Source organism: Pezoporus occidentalis, unplaced genomic scaffold (genome assembly GCF_034315485.1).
Source record: "Pezoporus occidentalis ecotype Australia unplaced genomic scaffold, CSIRO_AGI_Poc_V1 ctg167, whole genome shotgun sequence".
Taxonomy (NCBI): Eukaryota; Metazoa; Chordata; class Aves; order Psittaciformes; family Psittacidae; genus Pezoporus; species Pezoporus occidentalis.
The window spans coordinates 1,444,423-1,467,445 of record NW_026913499.1 but is presented as its reverse complement, the minus strand read 5'-3'; the positions used below and the strand labels follow the sequence as shown (position 1 = coordinate 1,467,445).

Sequence of the window (23,023 nt, the reverse complement as noted above, 5' to 3'; positions counted from 1 at the left end):
GCCGCTGCCTGACTGGAAGGCGACTGGGGCGGGCGGGGCCGCGCCGGCTGGGCGTTGCCGCGCCCGAGGGCGGGTGGGTGGGAGGGGCCGATGGTGGCGGTCGCCGCGTTGAGGCGGGTGGGGTTAGCTTTGTTAGCGGCGGGGCGAGCCCCAAGGCTGAGGTAACCACGGCGGGGAGGGGGAGCAGCTGTCGGCCCCGGCTCAGCGGAGTCCTCTCGCGAAACTTCGCGGCGGCTCCGGGCCTGTCCCGAGGGAGCGGTCCATTGCGCCTTCGCCCGCCGCGTTCCTAGGGAACGGCTGTCTAACGGGGAGTGCGGCTCTGGGAATAACTTACAAACACGCCCCTCGTCTCCGGGGCGGGTGTCCCGGGCTCCTCATGCAGCCCCGGCCCTTCAAAAGGCTCCTTCAGCCGCTCGGCTCTCCGCGCTGCCCGCCGAGCCGCCAGGTACCGCCCGAGCGCCTCCCGGGTATCTAAAGCCACATAACAGCAGGTGCACCGTTCCCCCATTGGATGGGGATTGCCGTCAAGCTCTGCCACAACCGGGTTTCCTTCGCTCGTGCGGCGGCGGCTTATGGCTCGTTGGCGACAGCTTTAGTGCGTGAGACGCGGCCACATTTCGGGCCAGCCGAGGGGGTTTGTGGTGGTTCTGCTGTCTTCTGCTTCCTGGAAAAGAACGCGTTCTTCAAGAAATCATATGTATGCGTATGGTGTATATATTATGAAGATGTCTTTATACGTATAAGTTGTCATTTGGTTGGATTTTATGCGGTTTTTGTAACTCAAAATTATGGCGTCTGAGAATTACCATGGTGAACAGCTAATACGCTTTCTCAGTATTTAAATATAGCTATGAGATGAGATATTAAAATCACATTAGAGCTCTAGTACACTTGGGCAAACCCCCTGTGTGTATGCTGCAGCACATTGGCAGGCCCTGGCAACATAAGGATGTGACAAATCACTGACAAAGGATGTAGCAAAGATCAAATTTTATGTTTTATTAATTTTTTCATCATGATACAGAGATATGTCCTGGCTGAAGGCGGTCCAGTGGGGAGTGCAGCCTGGCTGCACAGCTGCACAGCAGTGACTCTGCCAGGGACAAGCAAGGAATGGGGAACTTGATGGTTCCTTCTGCAACACTCAAGTCGCAGCATCACATCCCAGGAAGCAAGACTTACCAGTAAAGCACCAAATCCTGATGTTTACTTATAAAGCTACCACTTGTTGCTCGGTTGCCTTTGGAGGCACTAATTAATAGAAAATGTAGTTATAGAAATTCTTGATTGGGTTTCCCAATATATTAGGATATAACAGAACTGATAAATCGGAGTGCAGAAAACCAAGATGACTTTAATTGTCTAAATAGAGCAGTATGTATAACTTTGCTGAATGTACGCTTGGGTAAGACAAGTCAATTGTAAATTAGGTTTAATCTACAAAACACTAGGTGAACACACATATGCTTTTAAATTTAATCTCAATTTCACAGTGATGTTACGATGGTTTACCTTTCTTTTGTACAATAGCTTTGTTTTCAGTGAAGGTCCTGAGATGAAATCTGTTTCCTGTTCTGAATTTCAGGCCCTTCACAAGGACGTAGCAGATTCCTATAGGCTGGAAGAGATTTCAGGAACCAAGTATCCAGCCTCAAGAAAATGAATGGAAGTATAGGTAGCATTACTAGGTGCACAGTACTACTCTTTAGTGAGGGTACATTGTGGCATCTTGTTGGAAAAGGGCAGATGAAAGACCCTGTTCTTTGCTAGTTCCTAACTTTAGTCAGGCATGGAAATATGTCCTTGGAATGGTCTCCGCTTGTTTTGAACTCCCTAGTCACTGTTGCAAAGCAGGTAACTCCCATGAATAGCAACGCTGATGGGTGTGGGTTTTAGAGAGCTTGAAAATCAGGATTAGGAGAGGAATTCTGCATTGTCTGCTGACAAGACAGAGCACTGCAGTCTGCAGGCTGACCTTGGCATGCTTGAGGAAATAAGACAGTCACTGTGTGACCTTTTTACAGCTGTTGCAGGTGGCTGCAGACCATGTCAGCAGGGCTGGATATGTTCTTAGAACTGCTCCTCAGCGCTAACTTGGCCTAAGATCTGACAGTGGAGTCCAGCAAAGCATCTTTGTACTGTCAGCATAAAAATAGGCCAATCCCCTGATCTGTAGCCATTGTAACAGAGCCATTCAACTCTTTACATTTTATGCTATGTTCAAATGGTCTTTTGAAAAGGTGAAAGAAATGAAATCTGTTTAAAACTTTAATTCTGGAAACAGTTTTCACTCATTTCAAGAAAGGATTTCCAGAACTTGGGGGTGACAATTCAGCAAAATTCTTACATAAACTATAGCAGAATTGTTTATGTCACCATCACAGCTCCAGTTTCAAGTAGTTCAGACAAGAAAAACACCAAGCCAAAGTGTAATCTGGCTTTGGGTAATTTAAATAATTGCAGGCTTGTGGGGCCTTGCCAGGTCTTGTAATGCAGACATTTAGATCAGTGATGATGTAGAAAGAATAAGACAGAGCTGCCTTGATGGAAAGCTTCGTATTAGCTTTGAGTCCTTCTGCAAAGCTCCATTAAGAGATTAACACTGACATAAAAATGCCCATAGACACTACTTTGTATGTTTCCATAAAGTTCCATACCATTACCTGAAAATTTAAACACATTTTATATGAAAAGAAATTCCTTCAGTGCTTTGCTTAACAAATGTGTCACTGGATAATGACTTACTCCTAAGTATTTTAGACATTCAGCTGTTTGTAATGTTGAGTTAGAATCTGAAGAAAGTTTTAAATAACATTTTTCAGTGGAATGCTTAACTCTCTTAAGGTTTTTATCCTTTCTTGAAATCCTAGTTACTAGCTTTTCAGATCAGAGGCAGTTCTGTCTGGCATCCAGCAGTGTTATCCTTGAATTCAGAAATTTGAAAAAAAGGCTGGCATTAAGCATTCCATTTCCCAAAGAGTTTGTACTGAGCTCTTAAACGTCTGTGTTGTGTATCACTTCCCTGCCTCTTACAAAGACCATAGTTCCAAGTGCGAAGCGGACAAGGTAGCTGATTTTCTGTCTTGCTAGAAGGAATTAAGCTAGTGTAATTTCCCTACTGTATCTAACTCTTTGCTGTGGTTGTCTAAATAAAGGGTATTTCTTTTCACATGTGGAAGCAAGTAAATCTGCAAGTGTATGTGCATTTATATGTATTCATACACAAACACAATTCATATCTTTTTTTCCTAAATGGAATAGTTAACTTTTAAAAACAAAGTACTTATAAACAAAGATGCTGTGCATGTTAAAAATACTTTTTTTCTGCCATGGAGAACTGAAATAAGATAATTTATGTTTTTTTTTTTAAAGGTTTTTAATTAATTAGGAAATGTACAAGCAGATGTAAGGGGCTGTGGCTGTCAAGATAGATCTTTATAGCCTAAATTCTTCAAAGTACGTATTAAGTTCATTAAACTACTAACAAGGCAGCAAAGAAATGCTAATTCGCTGTTTGAAAAGATAGATGTAGTTAAAGGTTTTGCCCTTATAAAGCCTTGTTTTTATTAATTTATTAAAGAAGAAACATCCACACCTGATCAATACAACTGGATTTGAGAATTAAAGCCATTTTCTACATCACCTCTGAGTGTGCTTGATCCAAAAGCTTAGGTTCTGAGTGTAACCAAGATGATTATTGTGCAGTTGGTGATAGAAGATATCTGCTGTCCTCTCTGGATCCCACAGCAGTACAGATGTTGATTCAAATTCAGACACATGGTGGTCATAGTCTGTCAAATTAAGCAGGGTATGCTCTGAAGTTTCTCAAGTGTGGTGTTACTGGTGGAAGGATAGAGAAAATGAAGTTGGTTCTAAAGCCTGTCAGTACAAAGGCTGGGTTTAGATGAAAATTTTGAGCTGGCCTCACCAATGAAAAAACAGCTTTAGTGGGTGCAACTGGGTGTTTTGTGTTCCAACATAATTCCTTGCTTGTGGCAGCCTGTTTGTGATGCTGTACAGGAACTGATTGAGCTGGCTGAAAAATACCCAGTTTTAGGGGGAAGAGGGAAGGCTATTCATGTTTATCCACGTTAGTTTTCAGTTCAGCACTAAAAGCCCTACTATCACATCTGCATTCTTGAAGCTGCCCTTTGAATAGCTCTGAAATTTAGAGATTTTTTTATCTGCATAAGTTAGTCCAACCATTCAGCCTGCCTGTTGACAATGCAGTGATGTCATGTTCCCTTTCAGCAAGTCCTTGCTCTTGCTCTGCAACCCAGGAGGACAACACAAAACCCCCAAAAAGGCATGAAAGACTGGAAAAAACTGTTAATTAACAAATCTGGAAGAGAGACCGTATTTTTGATACTATTCCTGTTCAAGATTGTACCACGAACAAGTACAAGTTAAGGCTCCAGTTCATCTTGAAAACCTTCCCATCTGAAGCAATCACTGTTACCAACCAGTGAGTTTTCTGTGGTTTTGGAACAGTGGAAGCGAACTGGAGTACTGGAGCTTATCAGCTGACTTACAATTGTGAAACTCAGTTCTGAACAGAACAGGGTAAAAACATGCTGTCCTCAAGAATGAGATGAAGTGCCTAATTCTTCAATGGTCTCCAATAACATCTGAAAAGTAAACTGTCTGTGAAAGAAAGACAATGGGGAACAAAAGGAGAAATGAAAATGGTACAGATTTCCTACAAGTTCTATGTTGCTGAAATATGAGAAGAAAAAAAGATCTAAATATTAATGTGAACTATTTATGGTTTCAGTTTATATTTAGATGTAAGCAAGAAAACAAAAAATGTAGTTTGGGTGCCATGCTTTTATTTAAATGAAAGGAAAAAACTACACTGTACCACATAAGTAGCAATGACAATATTTTACAGCACAGCATTTGAAAAAATATGGAAGCTATGCTCCACAGAAGTGGACAAGTAAGCACACAATACACTGTACATTATTCAACAGTGCCCATTAAATCATAATTAAATAAGCTGAATTTGGCTTTAAACAGCCAAATAATAAAAACTAACAGTCATACTAACATAAAAAAAAAAATCAGTAGCTATTATGACTGTTAGAATATGAAAGTCTACTCCAAAAACTAAGACAGGAGTTTGGCAATACAATTGTAGCAACAATAATAATACCCCTGATGAAAGCACCAGTGTGTTCTGAAAAGGTCAGTGATAAATACTGGCCTTTATGGCAAGCTTTTTTTTTTCTTTTTCTTTTTTTTAAACATGATCCCAACCAAAGATCCACTGGAATTAGAAAAGTTGCAGGCTTAAAAAGGAAAAGTGTATCTAGCTTTACTTTTCCTGTGGTAAGTAAAACTTTATACTGCGAGCAATGAAATTTTCAACTGCATTATTCACATTCTACTTTTCAACATTGCACACATCTTTAACCTGTTGACAAATGTAAATTTCATGATACATTCACGTATATTTAAAATTACTTGGAGAATATTCCTGTCATTTAAGCTCACTTTGATTAGATTGAAGCGTGTGTCTTTGTGGTGTTGCAAATCTTCAGTTAAATCAAGAGTACAGGTTTTAGAAATAAAAAGCCTCCAATGATAAAACTTCTTTTGAAGTTGTTCACTGCACGTGTTTCACTTAATTCCAACCTCCGGGTCTTTTGAATCACTGTATATTGTACACAGTTTCATACTTTTATTCAGGATGTTCCTACTTAGTGTTTGTAGGAACTGTCTAACAGGCAGAATGTGCAAACCCTCTTCCCCCATTTTTAATATTATTTATATCCTATATACATGATCTGTATACACTTGAAATATGAGTTACATATCCTGGTGATATACATGCAAACAGTAGGAATCTGCTAACCACAAACAGTTTTGAGCCACATACATATTAAACATGTATTTTAAAGTGTTTTTCTTTTTTTTACAGTTTTAACAAATATACATAAGAACATAAATTACAGTAAAACTGACAGCATTTTTGAGAAAATGTTGATAATCAGATGCATTGATGCCTAAGGCCTTATAATAATTTAAAAAAAGTACTGTTCTAACCTGCTTAATGATATCTCATTCCTGTGCATCTTTTGTAGAAGTAAATGAGTACATCATCGTAGTGAGGCAGTTTCTCTCAAAGCAGTTTAATGAGAGAAATATGGACATAGTTTTAGTCTCCTCATGAAACAGAATGGACTACATACTTACAGCACAATACTGTCTTATGTTTATGTAGTTGTCACAACACTGAAACAGAACAGAATCACAAATCATTCAAGTCTTTTCCTGAGAATGAGATTTTTTCCCCCAGCAAATCCTCTGGTGTACACTGTGTACATTATGGAAACAGCCACAGATTTAAGGGAGGCTTCAAGTTTGTAGTTTCTTTTTGTTTTTTTCTTTTTCTCCCAGAACACTGCTATGTTAAAAGCAAATTATAAGGGAAACAAACACTGAAACGGAGTAGTGATCTATAAAATAATCAAATACTGTTTTGACAGAAAATGCAGCCCTTGGTAAATAATACTGAAGTATGCCTAGAATTTGGTTTTGTAATTGGCCATATTATACATTACTGAAATGTCATTTAGGCTTTTTTTGCCACGTATTTAAAAATCACTCAGTGTCACAAGACATCGGCTATTAGATCGTGTCAAGAAAACAATTTACTAGGACATACTGAAAATTCTTGTCAGATGTACTTGTCTGAGCTGGTGGGTCTGAAGGCAGGAAGAACAGACAGTGGCCTGGATAGTAAAATCAATGGGAATAAGATAAATGACTTCTGAAAGATCTGTGACTTAGTGAATTCTGTGATTCTTCTGAATATTTTTAGTGTTCTGTCAGGCAAACATCAGGGACCTAACTCACAAGTTCCTATTCCTTCCCTGGAGAAGAAGTACCTGACTCTGTGCTCGCTCTTCATCTGGCACAATGCAGAATAAAGCATATTTGCTTCAACTGTTTTAGAGGCCCATCAAATTTTTTACTTTACATTTTAATGCTATTGTGAATACACACATGTTCAATCATTACATCTCTCAGATGGCAACTTACTGAAACAGGAATAACTGCATCACCAAACTATACCCTGAGTTGTTAAATAATTTATTTGAAGGAAGCTTTTCCTTTACTGTTTTTTTTACTAAAGGTTTTCCTTTACTGTTTAGTCTATGAGCAAATCAGTATTATTTAATTGAAAAAGAATTGTAAATACTAAGGGGACTGAATCTTGATTTTGTTATAACATACAATAAGGATATTGCAGAACAGACCCATTCAGCTGTTCTTCGGTAATACACAACTTCTCATTTAGTCTTTACTGTAAGCCTGTATGCAAAGTTCAATGGTATTGAGAATATTAAGAAGTATTCTTTTAGTGAAAGAAAAAATATTTCAAGACAAGCACAAATACAAACATATAAGGCAACAGATGTAAAAAAAATGTAGTTTGAGTCACTAAAGAGGAACATTCAGTGCTTCAGTGTTTCTAATCAAAATACAGAGCAGATATACTCTGTATTAGCACATACAAATCTCCACACAAGTCAAACATTTCTGTAATCACCTAAGCGATAATCTTCTGCACTCCTAAACACTGTGTTTACATTCCAGTTGGACATGATAATAGAACTTGGGTGTCCAGTTTAAGTTCTAAGAGTCTTGTTGGCAACTAGAAATCTATTTCCTATAGGCAGTAAAGATGAAGTGCAAGTTTATCATAATTGTCTGAAGGAAATTTTTTCCCATCTACTATGCCTTGGTTGGTAGAAGTTTCTTAGGAGTTACTGGTCTCTTGGTTTGCCACAAATGGCTGTGAATGGTAATTGCATCAACACTGGCAGACAAAGTTTTAGCAGGTATGTGGCTAAATTGCTTCCTGTCAGAGTTGTATTTATACAGTCCCTCTATCATTTTCTTTGTGATAGATTTGGGACCTATTCCTGTTAATTTATTGATTTCTTCAGTATCAGGGCAGTATGTATACAGAGATCTGAACTGGCAGCCTGAATCCCGGAACAAGATTAAGAAGTTATTGGCATCGGATTTTTCCATTTCCTTTAAAAGAAAGAAAGAAAAAGATTCACAAAATTAATTTTGCATCGTCATTACAAAACAACCAGAATCATTGGATTGTCATTTTCAATTTGCTTTCCACCAGAGCTGAAACTTGTGTCTAACTCTATCCACTAAAAGACCTTATTTTCCATTATTAGAATTTACTAAGCCTCCCCTACCTGGATTTTGATAAGGCAGTTATCTTTCTCAAGCAAAATCTTATTTACTTAGACAATTTCACCTTGAGGTGTTTAGTTACACCTCAAGGACAGACATCCTAGCTAATTTTTTATAGACCCAATGAAAATCCTTACATCCATTTCATTAAGCAGGTCTAATAGTTCCAAGTTTGGGAACAGTAAATTTAGATAAATCTAGATGTGCATGGAAGATCCTCCAGTGCCAAAATGAGATTTCAGACCTCCCTAAATCCATTCAAGTTTGGTCAAACCATAAAGTCAGTTGAGGTGTACTAAGCAAAAGTTCTTTATTAGATGAAATCTTCAGATTCCGATTTCACCCAACACAACTTCTGCTATATGGGATATGTGCCCTGAACATGTACAGCTTCTATCAAGTGATATATTCTGCATCCTAGAGTTAAGCATGATCTTTTAACAGCTGTTTTTTTCTGGGATTTCTGGGGGTTCTTACGCTCTCAGTTACTTGAACTGAAAGAGGCTGTCTTGATTTCTCACTTATTTCCAAAAAATAGCTGGAAAGACAGAGAAGGCAGCATCTAGATGTGAATACAGAAGAATCATGAAGAGAAAAAAGGGCAAGAAATACTGTTGTGAAATTTGTTCCAGAAAAGAAATTAAATCCAGATTCCAAGTACCTGTATTCTTTGATATATTTAATCTGTCAAATTTGTTGCAGTTGGTAAAAAGGAACAGTCCCATTACTCTTAATGCTTATATTATCTGTTATTCCTTTTGCAGGGAAACATATTGGTCTCTGAGTTCTCACCCTTACAGTATTTGTGTATATTCAGAAAGGTTTATACCAGGGTAACAGAAAAGGTTGGAAGGCACCTTTTTTTAGCAGAACTCCTGAATTTGTCCTACTGCTTGGAAACTGGAGAAAAGCCTAGGAGTGATGTTTTTCAGTTTCTTCTGTTCATTAGTGAGCTATCCCATTGTTGTAAAGGTCCTAATCTGAGCAGCTGTGTAAGATGGGTATTTTTCATGTTAGGTAGAACAAGTTCGTAAGCAAATTACAAAATTCTACATATTGAAGTTCCCACATTAAGCAAGCAGTAATGATTAATCAACATGTCAATTAATTCAGCTTCCTATGCTGCATGTACAATGCTATTGTTTCTACAGTACTAGAGAACCTCTGTCTACACAGGAAGTAAGGTACAGAAGTTACTTAAGCCTTTAGATAAGAGCTGGCATAACCTCAGAAAGACTCCTTTCTATATCCGCATTTATACTTGAGTGCCTTCCTAATGCCTGACTATGGTTTGACTCAGGTGTTTATGCTTTCAGGGGAATATATCCTTACCTCCAGTATCTTTTTCTTTTGACCTTCATTTACTTTTCCAGCCAAGCAGCAATGTGCCAGCGCATTCTGAATTATATACTTATTGGATTTAGCACTGGGTTCTTTGAAGAGCTTTGGTCCTATGGAGGAAGAATGACAAATAAGCTAAGTTAATGAACAAGCCACCAAAGAGTTACTTGAAATGCTGTGAAGCACCTCTGGGATGGATCTTATGCATGCATGAAAATACAAATATAAGAGTAAAATAGAATTAGACTAGAGACCACAAGTTTCACAAGCAGGTAAAATGTCATTGTTTCAACTGTTACTGATTTTGCTTACAAAGGTACCTTTCATTATTAAATCATCATTATTGGCAGTCTTGGTAAATATATATTTTTCTCAGAAGACCTTTTCTGTGAACAATAAAATGTTTTGCATTTTCTAACTAACATTTCGGTCTTTCAGGAGGGAGCAAATTCTTTCATTTTCTTGACATACACTTGCGATTTCAAGGGTGAGGGGAGTAACAATGAAACTGATGTGGTGATCGGAGTTACTGTAAGCTATCCACCCTGTATTCCAGAAATGTTTTACCCAAAACCAGGGATGAGGTCTGGCCCGACCCTGGCCAGATTATTCTGTTTGTAAAGAGATTTGATTCATCTGGTTGAAAGAGAAATCTCCTCTATTTTAATTTCTGAAAGATACGTGCACTTGTATCAAGACCATTTAAAAATACCACCAAAACCATGTAAGTACAAATTTGAAGTCTTAAGCAATTACCAGTTAAATTTAAGATAAAATTTCAAGTTTGTCTAGGCTTTGAGGAAAAAAGCCTAGAATCAACACAAAGATCCATATGAAATCTGACTGAGTGAAGATACTAAAACATGTGAAAAAAGCCGCCTGTTCAATTCCTAGGAACTCCGTATTCCTTCATTTAAAAATAAGCTCTACACAGTAGCTATTAAAAGATGTTCTTCAGCAGTATGGGTCTTTACGAGAAAACTGAGCAAGACCACCCAGGCAAAATCTTGCTATCTGTCCTGTAATTTAATTTCACGTGCAAGTGGCACAAACTGACACAAACTGACTGAAGTTTCATGATTCAAAACTAGTTAAGTAGTTTCTGATGTTCAGAATGTACAAATTGCCCTCCCAGACTGTAGTAAAAAAAGCAGAAAGGAGATAAGATTATTTTCAACACTAACACTTGCCAGCAGGCCCATCCATCAAACATGATCTCCGTAAAAGTTTACTGAAAACGCCAACATTACTCTTTTATCAACCAATGAGATATTATGTGGGCAAGAAAAGAAGCTTTTGTTTCCTGTTGCAATTTGGTTTTAGCCTTTTGTAACTCTATTCTAAATTTAGCTTAAATTTCAACTCCTCTTGCCTTGCTGGAGTGCCCAGTGGTATGTGAGCCCAGTTGCTGTTTTGAGCCAAACTGCAGTTTATTCTGGTTAGTACAAATGCTACTGACTCGGTACTTTTATTTTGGATTTAAAATTTTAACCTTGTGTTGTTCCCATCTTCACATTTCTATGAAAAGCTCTCAATCAAGTTTTATTAAACCAAAGATAATTAAAAACTTTTCATGCATAGAACCACTAATAGTCAGGTTCTTTTCTGAATATTGCTGCCCCTGACCTGTGTATTCTGTAGCAGAGGCGACTGAAGAAGTTGTAGATGCGTTTTCCCAATCTTTTTCTCCGTTACGACTACCACAGCGACTTGGAGATAAGAATCCTTCCACCGACTCGGACCTAAACATTAATTTTAAAGTCTATTAAAGAAATTACAATGTTCAGCAGAGATGCCTTCTAATATGAAAGGAAAGCAAACTGTATTAAGGTAGAACACAATTATTTGAAGTGTAGACTATAAACCTAAATGTACAATATTTACAGAAGAAATTAACGGATAACCGAGTTCATGTTCCATATAAAGTGTTTTGAGTGATGCAAGAAGTTGGTATTTACATGAGGTGGATGTTAGTAAATTTTCGGGTTACATCTGAGAAAAGAAACCCAATAGATAATCTAAGCTATGGAATATTATTACTAAGTGGGAATCAAGGTTACATTTACATTGATACTAACAAAACAAACAGCAGTTCTTGATAGAATGGTGAATGTGAAGTAAAAATTTAGTTCATTTACACTTATTACAGCAACTGGCAGCGAGAACTGCTGTATTTAAGAAAGCAAAACGATTTCCTTTCTAATTTTTGTTTTCACAAGCAGTAACTTCTGGTGCTGTAATTCTTCAGGCTGTGCTTGCACTCAAATGTGAGTAGCAAGATTTTCAAGTTATTCTTAAATTGTTACAAGATATTTAAACATTTTTTTGACTGCAGCTACTGCAAAAGCCAGCCAAATTTGCAGCTTGTAAATGAAAACTTTTCTAAGTGAGAAAGCACTACCAGCACAGAATACAAAAAAGTAGTATTATAATAGCATTTATATACATGCTAACTTCCAGTAAAATAAGCAACAGATGAAAATTCAATCTTTTATATATCCTACACCTTTTTTGGGATTAGCACCTGCATGAAGGAGACCTCAAACGTATCACTGAAATTCACTCAGTGCGATCATCAAAAGATAATTCTGATGCAACAAAAAGCTGATAGCATGCGTCTGGAAAGATACTGAAAATTCCTTCAACTCTGTTCCTTTCAGCAATTTGTACTGAATTTTATCATATTTTAAAAGTCTCAACTCCGTAAATCAAATACAAAGTACTGTTCATTACAAGCATAGTACAGCACTATACAACTAAAACTACGTAGATAAGGGCCATCTCCTTTAAGTTCTGTGTCGATAAGCTACATCAAGCCTTTTCTAATAGCTAATACAGTTGGGAGAAATCCTCCTATCAGTTAAAACAGATAATTTTTAAGAGATGTTAGAATACTTGGATCATTTTATTACAGTTTCTAATGTAATAACCAGTTCTCAAGTCAGTTCTCAAGACATCCAGGAAATTGAAAAGTCAACTGAAACCAGCTGCAGGCATGTCAGAGTTGGTAAGTGATGCATATTGGCCATGAAAACTTGTTTTCCTAGTTTCCCTTTCTTCCCTAGTTCTTTCCTATATATATAAAAAAGTATTCCCCTGAGTATAATTACATAGTTACACAGAAATAATAATTTTCATCTGAATCATAGTATAGATTTTGGAAATAAAATTTAAAAAAGTATCTTATTCTAATCTCTTCTTATTTAATTTCCACATGGTTTGTAATGCAAACTAAATTTGGGTGTTTGGAAAAGGCTGAAGTCCTACTGAATGTTTAATACTTCCCTGTGCGACTGCTAAGGGGAAAAAAAGCCCAGCAAAGAATGTTAAAATAAAGGAAAGAAGCTATGTAGCTGCACGTAGCATATAGGTTTAATGAAATATCCACAAGTTGAGACTTAAATCCAAGTAGGTGAATTAGAGAAGCTGTGTGAATAGCATTTTGCTTTGACCTCATTTATAGCTGCTCAACTGGTTTACTTAGTAAAATTTGTAAAACAAATGATCATGGCTTGGTTACCTAATGCCTGACAGTGGAAATTATCAATGTCTCAAATCAGGAAAACATACCTGTTCCTGGAGTACACAATATATACATGACCTCTTTAAAATTCATGCTAGTTTTACATAGCTGATTATCAAATTTTATTAAATGAAACTGTTATTTTAGCTTTACCTTGGTGTTCTCTTGCCTGACTGCACACTCTCATTGTCCCCTGTATTCAGCGATGCCAATGAAAGACTAGATACTGAAAAAACACGATAAAGCTGTGAACCTGGATAAAAACAAAGTTAAGGCGTATAAACCTAAGCAATAGAGTCTGTTCATTAGACCCAACACCAGCATCAGAAAGTCAGTAAGAGCTTTTATACATGAGACTCTTACACCCATACATGATATACCTGCATGCATATGTGGTGCACTGCATCTAAATACTTGCTGACACCCAGCCATTTGCAGCCACCTGGGATGGTCTCAAACTAAGCATTAACATGAAGCATGGATGTAGGAATACTGGCACTATGCAAATTGAAGAATGCAATCAAAGTTAATAAATCCTCATGAAAGAGAGCTTAAGAGACTTAATTTAAAGCTTGGAATGGAGTCTTTGGAAGGTGTTAAAATACTTCAAAGTATACTGGAAGATGGAGGGAAGCAGCTAGAGAAAATACAGCAGAATAACAAGGCTATACAATGCTATAACAAAAAGGATCACTGAGCAGTCTGGTTACTTTTTCTCCAGTTGTAAATGGGCAATATTTTTTCCAATCAATACTGCAGAAATGTGGTATCTTGAAGAATGCCAAATTGTTCCATGCGATTAGGGCTACGTGCAGTAGCTAAGTGAGCAAAGTAGAAAAACTTAAAATACAAAATTTACTTTTTATTTTCATTTTGCCTGCATCAAGTGGAAGTTTAAGTACTCTTACCTTATAATCACCATTTTATTAATTGATCTCTTATCTCCCAACTGTTATTCATTCTGAGCTCTACAGGTGTAAGAAGAAATTAGTGAACAATACATGGGTGTGTATGAAACTTGCAACACACATTAGTGCTTCCACTGGGTTTTCATACAGTTAACCTTTTTGTTTGTTGATATATGCATGCATGCATAGCAGGTAAGTGACATTCATCTTTTTGTTTCTATTGGCAGATTTTGCTTTCCAGTTAAGCCACGTGCAGCTTCAGCTTAGCACAAGACACGAATAAACGCACGTGCTTGTTAGTACCAAACCCCAAGCTGGTGTTTTAGCATGAACAGACTCTTTTTCCACATGAACATTTGTTACCTGGTGGACCTTTGATTGGTGTCTTAGGTGATTCAATATGATCTCTATGAATAGATTTTGGACGTGGCTTTTTTTGTTTGATTGAGAGGGAACGTGGCTTTATGACAGTGTCCATGTCTTCCATTAGCTTTAATTGTTTCCTTCTCATATATTCCTGCTTAATAAATTCACGCCGTGCTCGCTCATCCTCCTTTTTCTGACGTTCTTCTTCTGTTTTTCGTCTAAAACAAACAAAAAAAAAAATCACCAAGTAAATTTAGCAGTAGGAACTTTCCACATTAACAGTTTTAGCAGTGAGGACAACACAGGCATTGGACTTTTTTCAACTTTAAAATCCTCAGACAGCAGTAAGAGGAACTTGCTTTTATGATTTTCAGTTTATGTAAGTTTTTTGGCATACTTTTACTAGTAGAATCAAAACCATGTTTATTAACTTGACTGCTGTGAGTAAGCATTTTGCATTTGTGCAGAAAGAAGCCCAAAGTGATCTGCTTTCCCTCAGAATAGAAAGTACAAGGTGGGGTAGTGCTCTGAGGAACTTCACCCAGGCCAGCAGGACACAAGCATTGAGTCTGAGCTACAGACTGATGCACCTGCTCATTTTGCAGGGCCAGCTGACATGTGTCTTCAGCTGAAATTCTCAGCACATCTGGATTAACTATCTTGGATATTAAAATGGAATTTTTTGACATGAAGTTACGCTTTTAACTGAAGCAGATATTTCTACATTCACTGTTACTGATCATTTGCATCAGGACATGTAGTTTTACCTTGTCTCTTCCTTCTTATGTTCTAGTTCAGCTTCCAGCTGCTGCTTTCGAAGCAGAGTCTCTCTTTCTCTTCTCAAACGCTTCTCCAACAATGCTGCTCTTTTCATTGCCATATCATTTTCTGCCTTTTGATCATCCTGGCAGCAACAGTATTTGAAGAAAAAGGACCCAAAAATATCAAGATGTCTGAATGCAGCAACTGATTTTGCCAAGTCATTAGACACTTAATTCTATACACTGGGTTGCAATACCATAACATACTTATACAGTATTTGAAACTAGTTTATTTTAAAAGATTTCTCTTAAGACTATGGAAAACTTTTCATATAGGAATTTTTCCTTCCCAAGTCAAACATAAAATTCAGCTCCAATAGGAAAAAAATTATTATGTGAAATATTTAAGTTTACTGTCAGATCCCACAGTGCATAAACTTCTGTGTTCAGCTTTGGAAGACTGTATCTGTATACAGATGAAGGCAATTTATCACAAAAAGCAGTAACTATGTAACATATAGAAATAATTTATGCTGACTAAGCCAGGTGTTATGTTAGAACTGAGGAATGCTTCCAGACAAGCAAGGCACATCTCAGATGTGTGACACAAGATTTTGAGGTATTCCAAGACAGAAAAATCAGTGTCTGTCCATTACAGTTAAATGCACAATACAATGTGCATTATAGTTAAAAGCCTGTCTGAATATAACTCTTCAGAAAGACAACAGGGAGTGCTCCCAAAGACCAACTTTAAAAGGGAGTCTTGGAAGACTGTACTTCCTTAGCCAGCCAAGAGAGGCAAAAAAGGCTCTCCCAAGTGCAACCTGGAGACATTCAACATTTAAAAAAATGTGTATGTTATGTACTTCAAAAACTTGTAGTTGAGTTTGGGGGTAGGGTGGGGAAGTGACTGTGAGATCTGAGCATATTTGTTTAAGGTCACCAAAGCTTATGCTATAAAGAAATCTTTCTCCATGCATCTTCATCCATTCAGCATTCATCTTCTTCACAGAAAACTCCAAGTGCTCTTCTACAGCTATGAATGGAAAGGGATACTCTGGTATGCTCAGAACTGCAGTACAGTTGAATCTCACCACTCTTATGATGTCAAATTAATCAAGTGCAAAGATATGCTTGTACATTTAGAGTTGCAGAACTATCTGCTTTGACATCAACAGAAAATCATCACTGAAATCTTCATGTTAATTAAGAAGTTCCCTTTCAAAGGAAGCTTAACAGCAAACACACACATCCACTAGTTCTCTTACCTTAAAAAAGAATCCACAACAGACTTTCTGGTCATCCTCAAACTGCTCTCTGTCACTCTCACCTTCATATTTCTCAACAGATACTTCATTTTTTTCTGGTGGCTTCAAATCTGATAGAGAAACTTCAATTAAATTAGCTGTTTTGGGAGCTGGTGGTGGTAGAATCGGTTGGCTTAGCTGATCTTCATTTGGGGTGAGGCAGACCGTTTCTGTGATAGGCTGAGATAATACTTCAGAAACATTAGATTCTATAGGCTTAATCTCCTTTTCCTCCAAATTCTTTTCACACTGTTTAAGCAATTTTGGTCCTTCTTCTTTTGCTACTTCTTCTGTAGGTTTGACTTCCTTTGAAAGATTTCCCCTTAACTGAGGTTCACTTATTTGTTCACCATCGTCTCCAAAGCAAACAAATGATCTAGTTTGAATGGGAACCTGACTTGGAGAAAATCTCCTCAAACGGGGAAGACTATCCACAGAACGCGGGGCAGTCAAGGTACGATTGAGAGGTGTTATTTTCAGTTCATTTGGCCTAGGAGTCCTTTGCATTTTAATGTGAAAAGAGGCATTCTTCCTGTTGGAAGACTGTGGAGACTGATGTGTAGAGCGAGGAGATTCCTGTGAGAAAGGCGCAATCGGAGCTGGCGCTCCTGTTTGCCTTGATGAAGACTTAAAATCCCGAATCTGCTTCTGAGGAGAAGGCTGAGGAGGAGAAATAACCCAAGCCTGTTGCTCTCTCATCTGCATCAACATCTCCTGTTGAAGGGACAGACGTTGCATTTCTTGTTGCAAAAAGTGTAGGGAAGAGTTTAGTTTTTCAATAGATTTCGTATATTCTAATATATCTCCTTCATTCAAGTTTTCTTCTGAGGGGCTTGCTAAACTCCATTGCTTTTCAGCATCCATAGGAGTAGCAGGAGATTTGAACCATTTACTATGAGAGTTTTCAGGGGTTTCTTTTATTAATTCTGAAGTCTTACTAGTTTGTTCATCTGATTTTTGAGTTTCTTTGTCTTTCAACTGATTACTGTCAGTGAATACCTTCTCATCTTCAGCTCCTGCTGCTTCTTCTCGCAGAGGTGATACTCCATCACCTTTCTTTTTCACAACATTAAGAAATGCTGTTCTTCCCATCTTCTGACGCTGCTTCGTGAATGCAGCTTCAACTTTCTTCTTCTGTGCTTCAATGGCTCGCCTCTTTTCCTCTAGCTTCATCCTAAGATGTACCATTTCAGAAGCCAGTAACTGGGTAGTGTCTCTTCCTTGAGAAACAGATGCCTCCTCAGGAATATTAGTCCAAGCAACTACATGAGGGATGTTCAGCTCAGAACCTTCTGGTGTGGTTTTCTGAGAACTACTTCCACTGCTTCTACTATCTGTGTGATTCAACTTCCTGAATTTCTGCTCTGCAAAGCTAGTCATCTTAACCCCCGAACTTGAAGAAGCGCTGCTGCCTGCCTGTGATTTAGTACTTACTGAGCTGGGGCAGGGACTTAACTGATCTCTGTGATTGCTAGCCCGCATGTCATAATCCTGGAGAAATTTAGATGGTTCTTCCATGTCAGAGTCCATGCTTACAGTATAGTCTCTCAAAGAAGAATCCTCATCCATTGTCTCTGGAATATCTTCTGAAGGGACATGTATTCCAGTATCTACTTCTGTAGTGTCAGTCATAGGACTTAGAGCACCTTTTGTGTCTGTAATTACATCAGGAGTAGACTGATTTGGTTTAATGTTTGAATTCAAGATGCTCATTTCCTGATTGTGAAGAAAGAACCCATTTGTAATTTGGTCTGATGGGATAACTCTGGGAGATTTTTCAGTGTTATGAATTATCTGCAAAGCCTCTTCAATGCTTGGTGGCTCAATCCGATTGCCAAAATCATCCAGAACTGCCCTGTTTTGCAGAGCTCCATTTGGAAACCTGTAGTGGCTACTCTCATTGGCATTTTTTTGATTTGTATTAAGAGACTGATTTGCCCTCCTGTCTTTATGAGCTACTGTGTCCTTTTCCTCTTCAATATCTTGATTTTCCTCCTCTCCATTTACTGGTTTGAAGGACAGATTTTTTCTAGTATGTTTTGGCATGCGGTTGGTGTTTAGTGTAAGGCCTTCATTGCTCACAGATCTAGTAATTCCTTTGTCTGGAGTAGATACTGGAATGCTTTTTTCTTTGTCAAAAGAAATATCAAATGAAACTCCATGCAGCGATGACCTAATAGAGATTAAAGGAAAGAACTGAGCAACTCATGATTATTACTACTACTACTACTGAAACATTCATATTTGGGTTTAAAATTACTTTAAGACTGTAGTATTAAAGGCACTGTTAAGTATACTATATATGCCTATCTTCAAATACAGTATAATAATTATACATAAGTACATATATTTGATAAATATAAACAGAATAAATAAAAATGCACATCAAAATGGAATATAACAACATTTTCTTCAGAGACAGACAGTGCTTCATATTACTTTGTAATAAATTCTGAGCATTTTAGGAACATAGGGGTTACCACAGCAGATGAGAAGGAAGGTGTGAAGAGATGCAATTTACACTTACTGAATAACCCATCACTGTAACTCTTACCATTTTAATTTTGGTTTACACCTGACAGATTATTTATGACCAGCCTAAAACTCAAAATATTCAACTTGATTGTTATTACTATTCACAAAATAATACAAGCCCTGAGCTTGTATTTACTGAGCTCATTAGGGATGTTACTCTTAACCACTCTTAGCTGATTGCAATTAGTAAATGTGAACATATTTACTGTCAACAATTCAAATACCTAATGCAAACAATTCAAATACATTGTGGCTACCCCATCCCTGCAGTATTCAAGGCCAGGATGGACAAGGCTTTGAGCAACCTGGTCTAGTGGAAGGTGTTGCTGCCCATGGCATGGGGTTCGAATTTAGATGAGCTTTAAGGTCCCTTGTAACCCAAAACCATTCTATGATCTCAACTATATCTCATTTCAACATAAAAGCTTTACATTGGTTTATTTCTGACATTTGTTTCCTGTTACTGAGTTCTTAATCCATGATACATTTTCTACTTCTGCAAGTCACTTACAAGAACTCTTCTTAGGGGATTCTGAAAATCCGAACTACTATGGAGCATTTACTACTATTTATGACAAATAAATAATATCTTTTTAACCAACTTGTACAGTAGGACTACTTACCTTTTTTCTTTGGGCCATGTCCCTACATACCCATCTACGTAAGACATTGATGTGGACCTTCTGATGATTCCTAAGTGAAATTAAAATAGAACCCAAAGTAATTGCTATGAAAAATGATTTTAACATCACCTTCTGTTACTTTAACAAATTAGTTTGCTTCACTACTTAGAACACTGTGATGACAAAAAAGTGTTTCTATACTGAGATTACAAGTAGAACAACTGAGTCAATTTCATTCTGAATATATATTATACCCCTCATTCCTCAAAGAATTTACTATTAAAATATACTACAAATACTTGTTGTAAGCCATATTCTACAAAATCAAAACAGAAGTGAAATAAAAAAAATCATGCACAACAGGTATGAACACGAACCTCCCATCCAAACATTTCAGAGATTACAGAACTCATTCATTAGCCTCTCATGTGAAGCTTTCCCAGTAATTTCTGCATAAATAATGTTTGAATAAACATAAGCAAGATAGCAATTAACTCAGAAGACAACATCTTTTCTCACTGCCTCTTCCACCCACTTTAAATTGTTACCTGGAACAGATGAATGAGGCTGCTGGGGTGTATGCAGTTGATGAGATGGTGTATAAGTTGGACTTTCTAATCTATAAAGCAAGAGACATTAACTTAGAAGTAATGCATCAAAAGCCACATTACAAAAGGACAACCAGACTTCATGTCCTGGACCAACACAAAACCAGATACATTTTTTGTGACAAGGAAGAAAGAGAGGTATAATTCTCTCCTGGAAATATTAATTTATTCACTAAAAAGAGAACACTGTAATTACTTTTAACTGGACCTACTGCGGATAGATCAAGAAGTCAAAAAGGTGTTTCTCCTACGCGGGCAGCCACAGAGTGCCATAGTTTTGTTAACATTTTGTCTCCCCATATATTCCATATGAATGTCATTATTAGAAGATTCTCATTTTTAGGTTTTATTTTAGCAAAAACCCCAAACATAAACATGATAAAAACGAGTCAAAACCTGCTGGCCTCAGAACTAAGTATCAGATGCAGGTAGTATCATATACTTTTCATGCATCTCCCTTTTCATTTGCTTAGTCTGAAAATCCTACTTAGCGTCTGGACTGCAATATGCAGAAGTGGATAAAGGAGATTTTGTAACAGATGTGACTTTATAAATACAAACAATATATTCATTACTGAACCACTAATTACAAAGATTTCCTCTGTTTCTACTTACAACAGATACTTTTTTTTTTTTTTTGCTTCACAGAGAAGGTCTGTAATAGATTGTGTTAATCCTGAATAGGATTAACATGATTTCATGTTTCGATGAAGGTGGTTCTTCAATAACAAAGACACATGCATAAAGATGCATGCATCTGTATGTAAAACACTTTTAAAGAAGCCAGACTTCACAACCACACTGGATTAAATTCTTTCATGTTTTCAGTTTTGTTCACAGAGTTGAAGAACACACTCCTTAAGTCCCTTTTTTAATCAGTAATTTTCAAACTATTTGTTTACTGCTTCTATAGTTTACATACAGTGTGCTGTAGGAATGTTTCTAAATATCTGTGGGAAGGATATTCACATCAATTTAAGAAAAATACTCATCTGACAATTACAACAATTACAAAAGCACCTTTCATAAGTATATGTTAAATTACTCAAAATAGGTTCTCATAAATTCCTCATTTTTTGTGTTAGTAACACGACACACTAGCTACATGACCTATCTTTTAAATGGCATTTGAGATGTCTGTGGAGGTTTCAAAGTCAGAGATATAACTCTAAGTTATATTTAAAGAAAAGCATGCTTTCAAAATTTCATCCAGCAGCCTCTGAAAATTTACTACCACAAAGAAAATCTGTATACTTTATTTTTTTCTCAAGACATGACTGATTTGGCACCATGACTGTAGTTCTGTGGCAACATCCTAACTACTCACCGCCACAGTCCCACTCCCTTCTCTGTGCTGGATCTGGAACTCCACCCAATCCTCTGAGCCATTTCAACGAGCTAAACCAGCAGAAAAACACTCACTTTTTCCAGCAGAGTTAGTTTTTAACTTTGTGCACTGAAATGACAGTGTCAGACACTCAAGGGGGTGGAAACGTGCAATTGTTGTCCCACTTTTCCTGGAGAAAGGCCAGGACCTGCAGGGAACAGGATCCTACAGGGAACCTGCAGCCTGTGTGTTAGATTTCCGTCATCTGAGGTAACTTCTCAGGCCCCTCCTTTGTCCTACAATGCAGTTAAGTATCACCAAGCCGGGTGAAGTACATTGGTTTATAAGGAAAGGTACAGCTCTTTATATTACTCATGGCTTGCTCTCATAATACTCCAACACGAAACCATACCCATCAGTTGTAAAGATACTAAAACAGTGCTGTGATGAGCTAGTACAATATGCAAAACACCACCCATAAGGGGTTCAACCAATGGTTTTTACTGTATCTCAGGAAACATGAGCAATTTGACAAAACATGTTGGTGGTAATTTACAGACTTGATAGTTAAGTTCGGAATGGTAATGGCATTAAGAAACATAAAGGGTTTTGTAAGTGTTTATGATTTGAATTCAGATGCTTATCCTAAAACTTCCAATCAGCCCTTTTAAGTTTAGAGGCCAAAAATCACCTGCACAGACAAAATGTACACATTTAGAGAAAAGGTAAATTTATTTGGATGAAGAAGGTATTATGTTACTGGCAGAAATTTGTAAGAGCAAGGATAAATGCACAAAGTTAATGCCTTCAGCTGTGGGGTTTTTTTATGGTCAAGGTTACAGACAGACTTCTCTTGTGTTGTCCAGTATCCATCAACTAACTTCATTTACATTTAAAGAAAATCTTCTCCACAGTTCTCTACAGCACAAGAATAAGTATGGCACAAAATTCTTCAGTTTATTTTGGCTTAAAGTGTAACTGACACATGATTTGCTGTCTTCATAGAACTTCTAAAAGATAAGCCACTCAAGTTTTGTTCATGAAGAGCTCTAAAAGGGGGACATCAGGTTGAAAGCCACATACAAACAGTGATTTTTACTGCAAACCTTTCTTTGTTCTGTGTGACAGTCACAGTTACAAGCCCTCTGTCAGACTGTATGCAGTGGCTCTGCAATTTGCAAACTGCCTTGGGAACCCCTGTTGCAAAAGACTGTTTCTTACTCTTCTGGATTTCAAGCTCTGTTTATACTTTAAAGGCTTTTTTACCATGTCAAAGAAAGATTAAAAAGAAGGCCTAACATACAATTTCTGCCCCTTATCATAGGATTGTTTAGGTTGGAAAAGTCCCATAAGATCGAGTCCTACCATTAAGCTGGCACTGCCAAGTCCACCGCTACACCTAAACACCACATCTACACATCATTTAAATACCTCTAGGGATGGTGACTCCACCACTTCCCAGGGCAGCCTGTCCCAATGCTTGACAGCACTTCTGGTG

The 23,023-nt window shown here is 37.5% G+C and overlaps 1 protein-coding gene and 1 long non-coding RNA gene across 6 annotated transcripts in view; one reads left to right on the top strand and one right to left on the bottom strand.

Moving 5' to 3' along the window:
- The first annotated feature begins 486 nt into the window (after positions 1-486).
- LOC134160976 (uncharacterized) lies at positions 487-3,169 on the top strand. Its single transcript, XR_009963768.1, has 2 exons — positions 487-599; positions 1,025-3,169. It is a non-coding gene; the product is annotated as an uncharacterized LOC134160976 (long non-coding RNA).
- Positions 3,170-4,809: 1,640 nt separating this feature from the next.
- The window catches only part of CAMSAP2 (calmodulin regulated spectrin associated protein family member 2), an 84,522-nt gene continuing 66,308 nt past the window's right edge, over positions 4,810-23,023 (bottom strand). For 2 of the 5 annotated variants that reach the window (XM_062613450.1, XM_062613453.1), the window contains 9 exons: positions 20,139-20,209; positions 19,591-19,660; positions 16,394-18,605; positions 15,132-15,268; positions 14,362-14,582; positions 13,244-13,343; positions 11,194-11,309; positions 9,559-9,677; positions 4,810-8,049 (listed from right to left, as the gene is read on the bottom strand). In XM_062613450.1, the coding sequence (XP_062469434.1) occupies positions 7,744-8,049; positions 9,559-9,677; positions 11,194-11,309; positions 13,244-13,343; positions 14,362-14,582; positions 15,132-15,268; positions 16,394-18,605; positions 19,591-19,660; positions 20,139-20,209 (3,352 nt within the window). In that variant the 3' untranslated portion in view covers positions 4,810-7,743. The remainder of the gene's footprint in view (positions 8,050-9,558; positions 9,678-11,193; positions 11,310-13,243; positions 13,344-14,361; positions 14,583-15,131; positions 15,269-16,393; positions 18,606-19,590; positions 19,661-20,138; positions 20,210-23,023) is intronic. The other 3 variants (XM_062613452.1, XM_062613454.1, XR_009963763.1) reach the window with 2 other exon arrangements.